Genomic DNA, 17,386 nt, shown 5'->3' with positions numbered 1-17,386 from the left:
TGTATTTTACAGTTGCACGGAACTGCACGATGCAATCAGCGCCCGCAGCCCAGCGGGGCACAAGCCTCGGTCCCCGCGGAATTCGCGCGGTGATTGTGGCGCCGCGTACGTTCGGCCTGGAAGGAGACCCAACCCCGCCCGCCAGCCAGCCAGCCAGCCCACCAGCCGGGCTGGTGGGGAGCCGCGGCGCGCAGCCAGCCCTGCTCCATGAGGAAGATGCTGGCCGCCGCCGTGTCCCGCGTGCTGTCGGTGGTCGCCCAGAAGCCGGCTCGCAGAGTGCTGCTGTCGTCCTGTAACTTTTCAAACAAGGCTACGTTTGAAATGAAGAGCTGCGATCTTTACCTGTTGGAAAAGGGTCCCCCTGTCGCGACGGTCCTCACCAGGGAGGATGGGATCAAGTACTACAGGATGATGCAGATGGTGCGCCGCATGGAACTGAAGGCCGATCAGCTGTACAAACAGAAATTCATTCGCGGTTTCTGTCACTTGTGTGATGGTCAGGAAGCTTGCTACGTGGGGCTTGAGGCGGGAATAAAGCCCTCGGATCATGTCATCACGTCCTATCGGGCTCATGGCATCGGCTATACCCGGGGACTTTCCGTCAGATCCATTCTGGCAGAGCTGACAGGTCGAAGAGGAGGCTGTGCCAAAGGAAAGGGAGGCTCGATGCACATGTATACCAATAGGTTCTACGGGGGCAACGGCATTGTGGGGGCGCAGGTGCCCCTGGGAGCTGGTATAGCCCTGGCCTGTAAATATATGGGAAGTAATGAGATCTGTTTGACTTTATATGGGGATGGTGCTGCTAATCAGGGCCAGATAGCAGAAGCACACAACATGGCAGCCTTGTGGAAATTACCTTGTGTTTTCATCTGTGAGAATAACCTCTATGGAATGGGGACAGCTATCGAGAGATCATCAGCCAACACGGAATATTACAAGAGAGGCAATTTTATCCCTGGGCTGCGGGTAGATGGGATGGACATTCTATGTGTTCGGGAGGCGACAAAGTTTGTTGCTGACTACTGTAGATCTGGAAAGGGGCCTATATTGATGGAGTTGCAGACCTACCGCTATCATGGACATAGCATGAGTGATCCGGGACTCAGTTACCGCACACGGAAAGAAGTTCAGGATGTAAGAAGTAAGAGCGATCCTATTATGCTTCTCCGAGAGAGAATGCTAAGCAAGCAGCTCACCTGTATTGACGAATTAATGGAAATCGAGGCTAATGTGAAGAAAGAAGTTGAGGAGGCAGCCCAGTTTGCTACAACTGATCCGGAACCACCTTTGCATGAATTAGGTTTTCATCTTTATAACAATAATCCACCTTTTGAAGTTCGTGGTCCGAATCAGTGGATCAAGTTTAAGTCCATCAGTTAAAGGAGACTATATGTAAAATTGGTAATCTTCTAATGAAGCACTCATGATTAAGAACCTGTGTTCTCAACTTTGCTAAAAAAGAATAAAAACTATAAAAGAAACGTTTTGTAAACTTTCATTAAGAGATTAACAGATTATGAGACTAAAAGATATTCAACGAAAAGGAAAATTCAATTTGTATATTATTGCATTAAAACATACTGTATGGTAAATCTTAGATTATCTTGAATTTATACAGGCCTAAAATAGGAAAAAATAGAGGATTGACATCACAAATTATTTGGTAATAGTTTTATTTAATTGGCTTTATTTGAATAGCTTTCTATTATTTTAATAAACACTTTTATTTAAAGGAAAAATTGTTCTTTGATTTCTGCTCCCTCATGACTGTGTGTAAAGTCACTATGCTGAGTTAGGGGGATCACTTCAAGCCACTCAGAACCTCTCCTGCTCTGCCACTTGCAAGAGTTTACTTGAATTAACCAATAACTGACACTATTAACATAGCAAGCATGCACATGTAATATTGGTGCTGAAGCTTGTTAACAATGTGTGTGTGTGTGTGTGTGTGTGTGTGTGTGTGTGTCTTTGTTTTGTTTTGTTATTTTACAGTGAAACATATTTAATGGGGCAGGGAATGGGAACAAACACTTTTTTTACATATATTCTGTTACATTTTTAATGTACTAATTTAAAGAAAAAAATAAACCAAAAACTAGAGAAAATTGCATTTTCTTTTAGTCTTCATGTTAAAGGTACTCTTATTTGACAGTCTTTTCATACCATTGTGTGTTCTAGATTTAAAGGAGACATCCTGATAATTTCAGACTGAAAAATGAAAATATAAAGATGGGACATCAAAGGAGTTAAACAGAGGGGATGACATTAATACAAAAATAAAAGTAAATCTTGCCTTGCCTTTTATTATAGTTATTGACTGTTCACTATGTAATTAACTATTTACTGTCTTTTAAATAGATTATTTTTTCCAAAGGAAAATCTAACTTGGATCATAAAGGCTCAGCCTTCTCTTTAGGCCAACGCCATATCAATTAGCAAGTCATGACTTGGTGAAAAGTTTTACTTGGTTATATTTGACTAATGACCTAAAATCTTACTGAATTTGATGTCTGGCATACCTTATTCCTCTGAGATAGAGTTTACCAGAACCAGGAATGTGAATTCTTTAATGATTTAACAAACAGTTGTGGAACATACCAAAAGAATCAGATATAGGTTAAACCTTTTTCTTTACCAAACAGTACTTACTTCTAGAAATAGAACTTGATTCTAATAACTTTAATAGGAAGCCGAAAGCTCCGAGATTTGAGAGCCTAAATATTTGTACACATATGCACAGGCATTATCTCTATAATCTCCACCAAACAGGTTTAAACAACTAAGGTAGCCTCCACATTCCAATTCAAAAAAACAGAGATCAGCATCATATTTTATAAATGAGTGATACCACCAATTAACATGTTTTGGTTAGAATATTGCAGCTGCAAATCAGAGACTTCAATTGAATCCCCACTTTAGAAACAAGAGGATTTTTATAAAATATTCAAAATAATAAATCCATTATTCTAATGACATTCTTTTTATTTTGGTATGCTGATATTTCCATAAGCTTTCAAGTGGAAGATAAACTGCTCAATTAAAGCCATTTTACATATATGATATACAGAAATCATTTTAAAAGTTTGTTTACATAATGTATTCTTTTGATGCCAGCAAAATTTAAGATAGAAATAATTGATAACAAATGGAAACATCAATAAATCAAGATATACAGATATTGGACTTCATTTCGGGAAAAAATACAAATCTTACTACATTAGAGAAATAAAGTAACTTTGTCACAATCTATATTATCAAGTTCCATTAGGACAGGAGTATTCAACATCAAAACATGTTCCGACTTCTATGTGGACTTTCAGTAACTGCTATAATCATGTCATTGGTTGTGTGTAATCCCATAACTATGGAAAAAAAAAACTAATCTGAAAAACTACTCAAACCTGTTGTCTTCAATTAACTAATAATAGCTATCATTTATCAAGCTGTCAACCAGAGAAGTGTAGAAATCCAGCAGGTGTATTCTACTTCCTGTCTATAGTACTACACTATTCAATCTGTTTTATCCACATATTATAAGATCTAAATAAGCCATGATAGTCATAAGAATTTCATTGCTGCAACAATGTGAGGACATGTGAGAGAATAAAGAGTTCCTAATGTCTTAAATTGTATGATTCTGTATAAAAATAGACTGCATATGTGTAGAATGGAGTGAGGAACAAAGCAGGCTAAAAAAGGTATATAAAGGGAACACTCAGATGCATTCGAATTTATTTAAAATAAGTGGATATATCTTGTCTTCCCATCTAGTGTACCAAAGACAGCATATTATTACTAAAATTTAACCTGATAGTTTGTAAGGAAGAACTTTTTAAAATCAAAATATGACTTGCACACAAAGAATTCACTGTTCTAAAAGTGTACAATTTAGTGGGTTTAGTATCCTCACAAGGCTATGTAACCATCACTGCTATTTCCAGAATATTTTCATCACCTCAAAGAGAACATCCATGCCCATTTTCAGTCACTTCTGTTTCCTTAGAAATTACAAATCTGCTCTCTGGATTTGCCTAGCTTGGACATTTCATATAAATCATACAATATGTGGTCCTATATACCTAGCTACTATAATGTTTTCAAGTTTCATCCATGCCGTAGAATGTAACAGTACTATATTCTTGTTTCATGGCTGAATTACACTCCACCTTGTTTATCCATTTATCAAGTGGTAGTTATTGTTATTTTCCCCTACATTTTTAGGTAGTAGTACTGAGACAAAGTTCAATTTTTTAATCACAAAGACATTAGAAATTTTTAAGGCACTGGCTGAGGCATATCTCTTATGGTATTCTCTCTTTCAATCACATTAAGTGGAAAAGTGTTAAAATATGATTGAAGTATTAATCAGCCATAAAGAAGAATGAAATTGTGGCATTTGCTGGTAAATGAATGAAACTGGAGATTATTTTGCTAAGTGAAATCAACCAGTCCACAAAAGACAAAGGTTGAATGTTTTCTCTGATAGCAGAAGCTAATTCAAAAATAAGAGGGGGGCAGGGGAGAGAATGGGAGAAAAAAGGGAAAGGGAATTTTATCAAAATAGAGGAAAACTCAATAGAGTAGGGGACGGAGGAGGAGGAGGAAGGGATGGGAAAAGGAAAGAAGAGTGGGATAAATCTGACCAAACTTTCCTAAGTACATAATATGGCACCGTGTATACCAGCATTGTGTACATCCGCACCAATTAAAAACAGCAAAAAAATAAACTATAAGAATGAATTGAAAATGGACCTGTTGATTGGAAGCAGGGGAGTGGGGTTGATGGACAGCTGGGTATGGAATTGGAGCAGATTGTGCTCCATGTGTTTATGATTAGATCAGGTGTATTCTGGTGTTGTATATAATGAAAAGGGGAAAAAAATCCAGTATTGGGTCTGATTATTTAATATATTATAAGACTATTGTTCTGATTAGATTTTGATATTTTTAATATAATTATTTTTAGGGAAATTTTAGATTTTCAGAAAAATTAAGAGCATATGACCTTTACTCATTTTCCCCAATTTTTAACATCTTATATTAGTATGGGGTAAGGAAAAGGTAAACTCAACAGATGGAGTGACTCAGAACTTCTATATCCCTTACAATTCTGTGAGAGAAGCTGAACCCTTGGAATATTCTGCCTGATAATAATGGTTTTGTGAGCCTGATGCCTTGATCTATGGTGTTTCCATATAACCAACTAAATTTATCTTAATAACATGTCTTTAAGTTACTCTATGGAGAAGATGCTCCTAGAAGCGTGTGAATGGATTCTCTAGTCTTCTCTCCAATGTTTTTTCCCTTTGTTGATTTTGATCTGTATCCTTTCACTGTAATAAACCATAACTACAACAGAAAATAAATTAATCAAGTTTTTTAAGTATCTAAACTATAGAACTATATATATACAACAAGAGTTATGGAGCTATTTAATGGCTAATTCAGGTTCACACAGTAAGTGATAGTAGTAACCCTTGTTACTATTTTATTTTACTAGACTGCTTTTGAGTGTAAAACATGATATTTCATATTTATATATAATCTCATTTGATATTCTTAATATTTATTTAATGTAGACATTAAGTCTTAATTTTACCAAAGAGGAAATTGAAGTTCAAGTAAGATTCTCAAGATGTCACAATTTATAAATGGCAGGGGTGATATTCAAAACCAGGTAGAAAAGTTCATATTTTGAAAATTACTTTTTTTTTAAATATTGCTTTCTAATTTCTGCTTCTAGTAAAACTCATCTATGTATTACATTGTGTAATCAAAGTTAGGGTTCTCAAGAGAACAAGTGACAGTAAGTAAACCAATTCAGATTCAGAAACCCCCAAGTTTAGACCAGTGTATAAGTTCACAAAGGAGGAGCAGTAAGAGAGCAGCAACAGATCTCCAAAAGAAAGGAGGCTGCCTGGAGACACAAGGACAACAGTGCAGTACACTTTCCTCCCATCTCAGTCTGACTTCCAGGTTAACTACAATGCGTACAACATATGCTTTGTGGTTTATAGGTAAAATGTTGTCAACCATAAGACAAGAACCGTACTACAGATTGTAGTTGCAATTTCGGTGACGGAGGCATGTCTTAGCACCCACATGAAGTTTTCTGTTGATCGGTGAATGTGAGGTCTTGGTGAGTCAAAGTCAGCACTTGAAATGCTAAGGATGTGTGTGAACAGTGGGGTTCACAGTTGTTATGACTCATTTAGTCAAGTAGAAGAGAAATTCAGGCAGCTAAGCTCTCGGGAATAGTAGAACCTGAGAGGCAAAGGTAAAGTCAAGTCAGGAAATAAGCTAAACCAATTGCCATTAGAAAAGGAGGGAAACAGAAGGCTAATCAGAGGGCAGGGGAATGAGGCAGACCTGTGCAAAAACAGGGACAGGAGAACTAGAACGAGGGGATGACATTTGATGGTCTTTGTGTTGTTAAGGAAGTTACCTATTGGATGGATGGAATCAGTAGCATCGCATGTCTTAATTGTCCCTTTAGAACCTAATCCTTCATGTCAAGTTCTACTAGGTCTTAAAGTCACCCTGCCTTTATGTGATATGGAAATATATTAGTCTGGACTCTGATGTCACTTAGATTTGGGTTCAAATCCATGACTCTGGTGTCTAGAGAAATAGTAGCATGGGAAAATGACCTAACTCTGAATTTCTTTGTAACAAGGTGAATCCATATGACCATTTTATTTTATTTTATTTTATTTTATTTTACGGTGCTGGGGATTGAACCCAGGGCCTTGTGCTTGCGAGGCAGGCACTCTACCAACTGAGCTATATCCCAGCCCCTATATGACCATTTTAAATGTTAAATGAAGAATTAAGATAACAATGTAATCTATTAGTTGAAATTTCTAATTCACAGGAAGAGAGAGTTCTTCACTGAGAAAAAGAAAATTTGGAAAAGATCACTCCATCTTATATGAAAGCAATAAAGACTCTTAGATTCATGTGTGTAGGTAGGGAAGTAGGTGTAAAAACTGCAGAAAATTAGAGCAGCACACAGAAAACAATCTTAAAATTCAGTCATCCTTTGCATTCTCAGGGTTCTGTCATTCTTAAGTAATTCTCCTTCAGACTGCATTGGATACTGCAAATAGTCCAGAGGACCAACACATTTAGAAGATTAAATGTAGCTCTCCAACTTGCACCCAAATTTTGTTTAGAACTAAGCTTATTCAATGTTTTGACTATAGTAAAACTTGTAGATACTGTACTGATACCACTTTGGTAGAATCAGTGGTGGCAAATACAGATTTTGCTATTTTATTGTAATATAGATGACTGAGGATAATCTAATATTAGTAATGCCTTCAAAATTGGCTCCACTATTCCCATCGTAGATTTAAGTAATGCTCTCAATTAATATTAATAAAACAACAATCTGATCAGGATTGAAACAAACATCAAACAAAAACTCTCCATTCAATCAGTATTGTAATTCTTTCCCATTGACTAAATTCATGTCTATTTGATTCATGAGGCTGATCTATAGAGCAAAAAGCAAAGACAGAGGTCCCTGTACTGGAATTTGAGAAGGAGAGATGGAGATTTTCTTCTGGGGGTAATGCACAGAAAAGAGCAAAATCAAATTAGGAAAAACTGAAGAGCAACAAAGACAGTTCATACAATACTTTCCTTTTGACAGGCCAATAAATACTCAGCTGAATAATTTACCAAAAGAAAAAGAGCCCACTCAAACCTCATGACCTTTCGAACAATGAGTAGGAGTTCAATTATCCACAAATGTTCTATTAAAAGTCAGCTTCCCAAGCTGAAGTGTTATTTCAGCAGTCATATGTTAGGATTATTAAAGAGGGAGAACACTGCCTTTGTAGTTTCTCACTCTGCTGTAGTTTTAAAGTTTGTTATGATCTTAAAAACAAACAAACAACAACAAAAAAATACCTCCCTACTATATCAAGAAATAACATGTTGCCAAAATAAAGGTAGGACACAGTTATGCAATTATTTTAATAATGTTTCTAGAGAGTGTGAGAATTAGATTTCATAGAACACTTTATCTGAATATTACTGGAGTGACACTGTCACTTTAGGAAGTATATAATTTGCTTCCAGTAGAGATGCAGAGTGACATGCCAACAGTTCTCAGAGAATTTCTCCTTTGCTCACTCATGTGACAGTGAGATGCTTATCAATTCCTTGGTTATATCTAGGTTCCAAGTATTAGAGGGCTTTGTTTCTCACTCATACTGATTAGGCAACTTTCTATCACTGAAAAATACCTGAAATAAACAACCTATAATTAAGAAAGGCTTATTTTGGCTCACTTTCAGAGTTTCAGTTCACAATGGCTTGTCCCTGATGTTTGAGCCTGCGGTGGCACAGTACATGGTGGCAGGAGCACGTGTTGGGGAGGTGCTCTTTTCATAGCAGCTGAGAAGCAAAGATGGTGGGTTGGGATGCCCATGCCCTCTCCAAAACATATGTCCCTGGTGATATAACTTTCTTCTACCAGGCTGAAGTTTCCAACACCTCTAATAGTGCAATGGGCTGGAGACAAAGATTTCAACACATGGTTCTTTGGGGAACATTTAAGATCCAAACGATAGTAGATACCTTGCAAAATCCTACATCTTCCCTGAGACAAAGACTGTAGAAGTCATGTACAGAATATCACATATTTTAGATCCAAAGTACTGAAGTTTACTATATTGTGAGAGCACATGACAAATCCAGTTATCCCAGAGATAACACGTTTTCCATGATTTAAATTTCTTTCCAAAAATCCTTTGTCACTTTTCTCATTGTTTTTTGATATTCCTCTTCCCCCCTTCTGTATTTTCCTACATCCTTCTGAATTGTTGAGTGTAGAACTAAGAATTCCATATGATTAAAATTCTAACATGTCTAAAGATAATGGGAACAGTTTCAGTATTTTGATATTCCTTATTCATTTACTGAATTATGCTCACTGAGGAAAAAGAGCTGAATTCTTAACAGAGTATAATCAACTAAACTCTTAAATAAACCCAAAGTCAATCCAATGAAGGTTGAATGATGTCTTTTCTTGGGTGAGTTAAGTTCCTCTCTGAGTCATTTGTTAGTCCTCTGTAAAAAAGGAGGAAATATTATATTTATCTTCTAGTGCTTTTGGAAGTAACATGTATAAAGTCCTTTTTTGATTGACACATTAGGTATTCCATATAGTATTTATATTTTTCTCTTCTCCTTCCCTTCTTCTTTTCTGTCATCTCCAATATTATATTCAAGTCTTGATTTTTTCTCAAATATCTTTATAGAACATTCTACTTGCTATTACTTTTCACAAACGTCATTCAGATTTTGAATCAGTCATTCTAAAAACTTAGTCATGAGTTTTTATTCAGTGATTCCAGAAACTCACTATGCACTGCTGTTATTACATTATAAGATCATCAGAGAAAAATTTAAATGTCACCTGGTCTACAAATTCAGTTCTTTACAATAGTATGGGCACAACTTGTTAGGCAGGTGTTTATGCCATTCTTATTATTCAGACTTATCTGTACTAAGAATTGCTCCATTTTCTAATAATTCTATTTTATTCTATTTTTGTTAAATTTTAGTATAAAACATAGGGCCTGTCATAAAGATGTGATTACTATGAAATCTTACAAATCTCCAAAATGCTGTGAACCTTGTGTATATTAACTAATTTAGAAAGAAATTTGACACGTACATGATAATCTTTACATGTGTGTAAATGTTTCCTTTGAGGATAAATTTGCTTGTTTCATTCCTTAATAAGGATTTTATTTTAGTGTTAATCAGAAATATCAAGGAGCAGGTGGCAACATTCTGTCAAGGTAAAGGAACAGCAGTGCAAACACACTTTATTAACATTATTCATAAAGTTTCTGTTATAAACAGAATTAAACTACTTACTATTCACCATAAGGGTATAAAAAGTGCATTGGAGCTTCAAAATCAATGACATATTGCCCTCTACCCAATGTTGCTCTTTGGCAAAGAGAGAAGAAGCTGCTCCTCAATCTCAGCATGCCATTTTTTAATTCACACTTAAATTTCCACTTGAGGAGGCAAACCAAAACACACTAGTTCTCCCTGAGATGCACCCTGGGAATAAATGCCCTCCCAACTTTAATAATTATCTGAGAAGAGTCTTTCTCCCACTCCCCTTTTCCATCTGAATAGGGGTTGCTTATTAGAACCTAGTTATTTTCTACTCCTCTATTTGCATAATTCACAGATGTCAACTTGCTGGCTCTAATCTGTCCCATAGAATTATAGTCTTTGTTTGCTGAGTAAATTGTTCTGTTTGCAGCTGTAATTAACGTACCCTATATAAAAATTGTAAAACGAAGCAACTATCAGCATTTAGGTAAATAGATTTTACATGCTTTTAGTTAATCATATCATGATTCAAGATTGCCTTTTTTTAAAAAATTAATCTGCATACATGTCTTTAAAACAGTATGGGTATTTAAGAAAATTTAATTGAAATAAAGGCGAGCTCCAGGATATGCAAGCAGCTGTTATTGTCATTTGATTCATTAAGAGTCTCTAAAATCATGCTAGTGTAGATAGGAAGCATAACATTATTTAGTGACTAGAGTTTGGTAATAAAAACTTAAAAAACTGTGTATCATATTCACTCACAGTAGCTTCTTAATGGTGTCACAAATATTTAGGTAAATTGCTGTTCAAAAGCAATTCACTTTAATTCTTCAAATGCTATGAGTATTTTTCATATCACTTATTATTTTGGCATTTTCTTTGATTGGTGCCTCATAGTTATACATGAGTTGGGTTCATGTTGACAAAATCAGCCATGCACAGAATTTTATTTACTCCATTTCAGTTGGCAGTTCTCTTCCTTTTACTCCCCTCATCCTTCCCCCTATTTTCCTTCTTCTACTCTACTGGACTTACTTACACTTGTCTGTTTATTTATTTTTACTTAAGTTTCTAAGAAGATTTTTTTTCTGAAGAAAGTTATATTAAAGCCATGAGTAAAAGAGAAACATGTTTGAATCACACAGGGTTCAAAGGCAATCAAATGTGATTGGTCATATATATCTTCTGATCAGGGTATTCATCTATAATAGTATTTTAGGAAGCAAAACATTTGGGCTTCAACAACATGCAGTGAAATTTGATTCACAAATATTTTGCTCAAGTGGGATCTTTCTGGACTTTTATTACATTTGAATTTTCTCTGCTGTTTCAATTTGGTCTATATTTGCCATAGATTGGTTCACCCAGTGGGTGATGACTAGTTTTTGAATTACATTGAAGTACAGGTAAACTTCACTGCATTTGTTCATTCTTACAAAAATTGTGGATGAATATTCTTGGAAGTGTCAATCTATATTAACAACCATATTCCAGAGCATAATTTTGTAAATTCAATTAAATAAATGTGAACCATAAATTCTTACTGTAGAATAAATTTCATTGGCCAGGAACAAGAAATCCCTTCATTTGTTAAAAATAAATTATTTATTAATGTATGAGAATTTTGAATTAAATTTCTAGGTAAGACAGTGGGATATCTGGTGACATTTGCAATCATTTTCATGGCTTCCTTCTTTCATGAAGGTGGCAAATACATGCAAGATACAATCATATCCGCAATAGTTGCATGATCTTTGCCTTATATCTATACTAATCTTACATATGTGCACATAATACTAAAGTACATTTTTATACAATGCTACTCTATTGTGATTGAGGCATATTGGAATATCTATGCCTTACCAAGACAATTTTCATGATTTCTGCTCTGTGATTGGTCAGTTATAATTCCATGACTATTTAGAATCTAGAACTGAACATTCTATGGCTTCCTGAAAGATGCATAGCATTTGAATCAGGGTATGTGACATTATTGTAAAAAGAAATGAGGAAAGTGATATATTTTCTAGTGACTACACAATTTAAAAAATGAGGTGTGTTGGACTATATCTAATTTCTGCTCTCCTCAATTTAACTATAAATAAACCCAAGTTAATTATAATAAATTTTCTGTGAGAACCAAATATACTAAAATTTCTCATAACTCTTAGCACTGAACCCATGCCAAGAGCATCATAAATAAAGAGTAAATAAAGAAAACACACAGTTTTACTTAAAAAAAAATAAAAACTGTGTATATGGTAAAAAAAATTAAAAGTTACTCTTAGATAAAAGTGTCTTTCTCTATATTACTTTTCCTAAAGAGTTACAAAGAACTGAGAATAGGGGTTTTTCCTTTACTGATAAAAGTGCAAATTGTTCAAAAAATTAAAGAGAAAATCAAAGAAAAGGGAGTATAAGACTTAAAAAAATCACTAGTATGTAATTGTACCGGAGGCAACTTGACAAGCCAAATGCTAAAACTAGGGGAAGATGTACTTTTAAGATGCGAGGACTTTTGAATTATTCTTCCATTTTAAATAGTTACCATTGATACTAGATGTTATTCGTTTAAAATTAGACTTTCTCTATATTGGTATGAATAAACGATTGAACAAATAAATAAGTGGGGAAAAGACAAAACTTTTCATGCAGAAAATTTCCAAGGAATTTCTATAGATACACTTTCTTTCAACAGGGGAACATAAGTCCAATTCTTTTAAGTGTGGGATGAACAGTGACTAATTTCCAAACAGTGTAGAATGAAATGGGGAATTACTAACTTTACAGTGAAGAAAATTGACAAATTGCACTTAAGCCAACTAATCAAGATCAATATCAGCAATGATAATCACATTGAGATTATTTACCTGATTGTTTACCTTGCCACTTTTAGTTTGTAGTCTTCTTCCCAATACATGTAATCACAAGAAAAATATCAGACAGATATCTATGGAGGGACATTATACAAAATGCCTGATCAGTAGTCACTAAACCTATCAAGGTCATCCAAAACAAGCAACTTCTGAGGAAGTGCCAAGAGGAGCTCATTATGATAGCAATACTGAAACCTGAATGAGATTTTGGTTGAAAGGAGAGGAGGTTTGCACCGTCCGAAGTGTCTTTTCTTATTGTTTTTTTCTTTTTAACATCCCATGGTGCTGGGGATTTGAACCCTTGCCTTTCCGCTTGCAAAGCCAGCACCCTATAGGATGGTCTATATCGTCAGCACCTAAATGAGATTTTGGAACAGAGGCAAGTCATTAAGTAAAAACTAAGGAAATCTGAATAAAGCATGGACATGAGTTAATAATAATTATTATTAGTTATTACAATAATTGTGGCCATATTAATATATTATTAACAATAGAGAAACTGGGTATGGAATACATAGGAATTCTATACTATCTTTGTAATTTTTCTGTAAAATCTGAGGTTGTTCTAAACTATAATGTTCTTTTAAAGTTATCATAATAATTCCAAAATAATTTAAAGAGATTTCTACATAAAAGTAGGTTTTCTTATAGAACATCTAATCCAAAAATGTGTTTTTAGTATTTAGTAATCAATCTGGTACTAAATTTACTGCAATATTTATTCATACAATTATATATTATATCATTTGGGGTGTTTAGAAAGAAGAAATATTAAATTCAAAAAGATTTTTATATGGGCTAAAAGGAAAATGCCAACTAATTAGAATTTTAGGATATTAAGTAACCCATTACAAGTTTACAACTTTATATATTACTGTTTATTTATGTACCAAATGTTTCCTTGTATTCCATGTATTTGTGGAAGGAAATAATTTTCGACATAGTGCTAAGTAAAATAAACTTTGATATAAGTAGTTGATTCAATGTAATATGATTTTGCCTAACTTGATTTTGGTTTTGTATCTAATTGCAAAACTATATAATTGTATGAATTTTGAATAAACCAAAATAGTAAACATTCAAAATATTTTAATTTACATTTATGAAGCAAGATGAAATGTTACTTTTTCAGCCAAGGCATTCATGGTGCATGAGCTTGCTCTTCCTTATCAAATACAAGTTTAATTATCTTAATTACTCTGGCCCAGTTAAAATTCCATTATACAGTATCTATGCTGCTAGTGTGATAAATACCTAACACGCAAAATTGTAACTGACATGTGCTCAGATAATGACTTTGTTAAATTGAGTATTTCATTTCTATAAGACTTTAATATTATTTGTGGTATGGATTTTATATTATTTGTACTATGGAAAGTTTTTAATTATTAGGGTATTTTGAAAATAATCTCAGTGATAACTAAAATGATGATAAAAATACTGAGTAAATTATAGTAAAAATTGAGTAGCATTAATATCAACAGGCAATTTATCAATGATTAGGTCATGAACACAAAAGAGCATTGAACATGAGGATATTAGAAAAAATTGAAAGAAAAAATTACAGGTTAGTAATCAAATATTCTGCAAAAACATTTATTGTTTCTATATTTTAAAAAATGTAAAAATTCTAATTCTAGATACAGGTCAAAATGGATATCTCTGGGTTATTTATTTTGTATACTTCTCTTGATAAAAAAATAATCAAAGTTACAGCATCTTATTTCCAGTTACAATCTGGGATGAAAGCTAAGTGGCTTGACATTCATAATACTTCAGTGGCAATTACGGCACAGTTAATATATCAATTTAATTAAATTTCTATAGTGATTCATGACATAAACTATCAAAATAAGTTAACTTGCACAAAAAATAGACAAAAGATCAATGCAGTGGGCAGTGATTAAATGAATTAAATTATAGTTGCCGTCTCCTGAAAAGGATTGTGTGCATAAGTAGTTTCTTTTCTTTCTTTCTCTCTTTCATTCATTTGTTCATTCATTCTTTCTTTCTTAAGCCATCTCTTTTAAAGACTCATTTAAGGCTGTTATATATAAGAAATCTGAGAGAATTCCTAAGTTGTCCAAATCTAAATTGTTGTTTATCTTACTATTAAGGAGGAATCAAAGAAATATGTTTAATTAGATAAAACCAAATGGAATTCTTTCTTGTGTTTCATACTAGTTTGAATTTTGCGTTTCTAGATGTGATTTGTCACTTTTTTAGATTTTAAGTAAATGGGTATCACTGAAATCCTTTTGATATAATAGTAAACCTGTATGACAAAGAAATCATCTGCATGTCTAAGAGAGAAGGGAGAAAAGTGATATTGGTGAGGGAGTTGGTGAGGTTATCTCATCTTCTCACCACCAGTTTGAACTATGTGTGCTCACAGAGACTGTCAGCAATTCACAAGAAGCTACTGGAATTTCTGCTAATAAAGGCAGTAGGGTCTTCTTGAGTAATGAAATCAAATAAGAAAGGAAATGCTGTTCATTGAATAGCCTGAACTGATGAAGTAGGTCTTATTAGTTTGATTGAATGTGCTGGAGAATTAGTAATTGGTACTTTCCTGTATCACTGACTTACAAATAAATTTATGATTGTGTGATTTTCTTCTTGTAACTCTAAACAACTTCAATAAAGAAATTATAATTTTGTTTTACTAAAATATTATCTAACCTTTTTATAATTCCATGATAAAGGTATAACACCTAGGTCATTTTCTGTGTTAATAATATTTATTTAGTTACTCCTGGAGAAATGAGTAATTATTAACTCATAAGTAATGAATTATTTTGCATCTCTGAATCAAGCAAAATAAAATACTGTATGTGTGTGTGTGGTTTACACATGCATGTATGTGTATATGTGTATGAATTATATCACAAATAGTTTTGAAAGCTTCTAGTCAGTTAAAAAATATCAGTTACTTTGTATGAACATATACCTTCATAGAATTATCCAATATTCTGAAAATATTTGAGTTGCCACTCTCACCTTCAATGAACTTGAAAAACTCCATTGGTAATGCTAATGAAAAATAAATAACCAGACTCCCATTTCTCTAAACAATACTGAATCATATCTCAACTAAAATTAGGATCAATTGTAACACAATATCTCAAATTATGGTAGTTTATTCCCAACACAAATCTGTTTCCCTTTCACAAAAATATTGGAAGATAGTTACATTGAGCTACATTTGGTCTCATGAATTTTGAATAAACCAAAATATTAAACATTCAAAATATTTTAACTTACATTTATTGAGCAAGATGAAATGTTACTTTTTCAGTGAAGGCATTCTTCCTTACAAAATATTAGTAAACCACATTCACAAACACATCAGGAAGAAAATATACCATGATCAATTTGCCTCATCCCAGGGATTAAACCTTGTTTTAACATACACAAATCAATAAATGTAATTCACAATAATCATATGATTATCTCAAGGCCTTTAATAAAATCCAGCACTCATCCATAATAAAAATGCTGCAGAAACTAGGGATAGAAGGAGCTTACTTGACATTGTAAAGGATATGTAAGACAAACCCAAAGCCAACATTGTACCACATGGAGGAAAAACAGTAAGCATTTCCTCTAAAATCAGGAACAAGACAAAAATTTCCACCCTCACCACATCTATTTAATATATTTCTTGACATACCAGAACAATCAGACAAGAGAAGGAAATTAAAGGGATACAAATAGGAAAAGAAGAAGTCAAACTGTTCGCTGATGACATGAGGTCCCTATATCTACATCCCTATATCTAGATGACCTAGAAAACTCTAGAGCTGTAGATGAACTTGGCAAAGTAGCAGGACACAAGATTAGCTACCATAAATAAATAGCTTTCTTCTACTACAACAGTGATTCTGCTAAGAAAGGAAAAACATCCCTTTTACACACAGAAAAAAATCTAAAAAATTTAAAAAAAAAGAGAGAGAGAAACTTTGAAATTAATCTGACCAAGGAAGTGAAAGGTATAATGAAAACTATGAACAAATGAAGAAAGAAATTGAAGAAGATCTCGGAATATGGAAAGACCTCCCACATTCTTGGAAAGGGAGAATTAATATTTTCAAAATGGTCACACTACCCAAAGTGATAAACAGAGTCAATGTAATCCCCATCAAAATACCAATGATGTTCTTCACAGAACTAAAAAACAGACAAAAAAACAAAAACAAAACAAAACAAAAAAAAGCAGTCCTGAAATCCATTTGGAAGAGTAAGAGACCCAGAATAGCAAAAGCAATTCTGAGCAAGAAGAGCAATGTGATAGGCATTATGATACCTGATCTCAAATTATATTACAGAGCTACAGTAACAAAAATAGCATGGGATTGGCATCAAAATAGACATGAAGATCAATCTAATAGAAGAGAAGAAACAGAGCCTTCGTATACTTGACAAAGATGCCATAAAAATATGTTGGAGAAAATATAACATTTTGATTAAATTGTCCTATGAAAATTAGATGGCAAATAGGTAAAAGAACAAAATTAGAACCCTACTTCTCACCCTGAACAAAAGTCAAATCAAAATGGATCAAAGGCTTGGAAATTAACTACAAACCTCACAACTACTAGAAGAATACATAGGGTCAACATACCATCATATAGATG

The 17,386-nt window shown here is 33.8% G+C and overlaps 1 protein-coding gene across 1 annotated transcript; it reads left to right on the top strand.

Moving 5' to 3' along the window:
• Nucleotides 1–207: 207 nt before the first annotated feature.
• On the top strand, nucleotides 208–1,383 carry PDHA2 (pyruvate dehydrogenase E1 subunit alpha 2; the record flags this gene model as incomplete). Its single annotated transcript, XM_079153107.1, has 2 exons — nucleotides 208–720; nucleotides 814–1,383. The coding sequence occupies 2 exons, from the start codon at nucleotides 208–210 to the stop codon at nucleotides 1,381–1,383; spliced, it is 1,083 nt and encodes a 360-aa protein (XP_079009233.1).
• Nucleotides 1,384–17,386: the final 16,003 nt, after the last annotated feature.

The sequence above is a fragment of the Sciurus vulgaris genome, assembly GCF_902686455.1.
Source record: "Sciurus vulgaris genome assembly, chromosome: 9".
NCBI lineage: Eukaryota > Metazoa > Chordata > Mammalia > Rodentia > Sciuridae > Sciurus > Sciurus vulgaris.
Note: the sequence above shows the minus strand (reverse complement) of the source record. Positions and strands in the feature narration are given on the sequence as shown.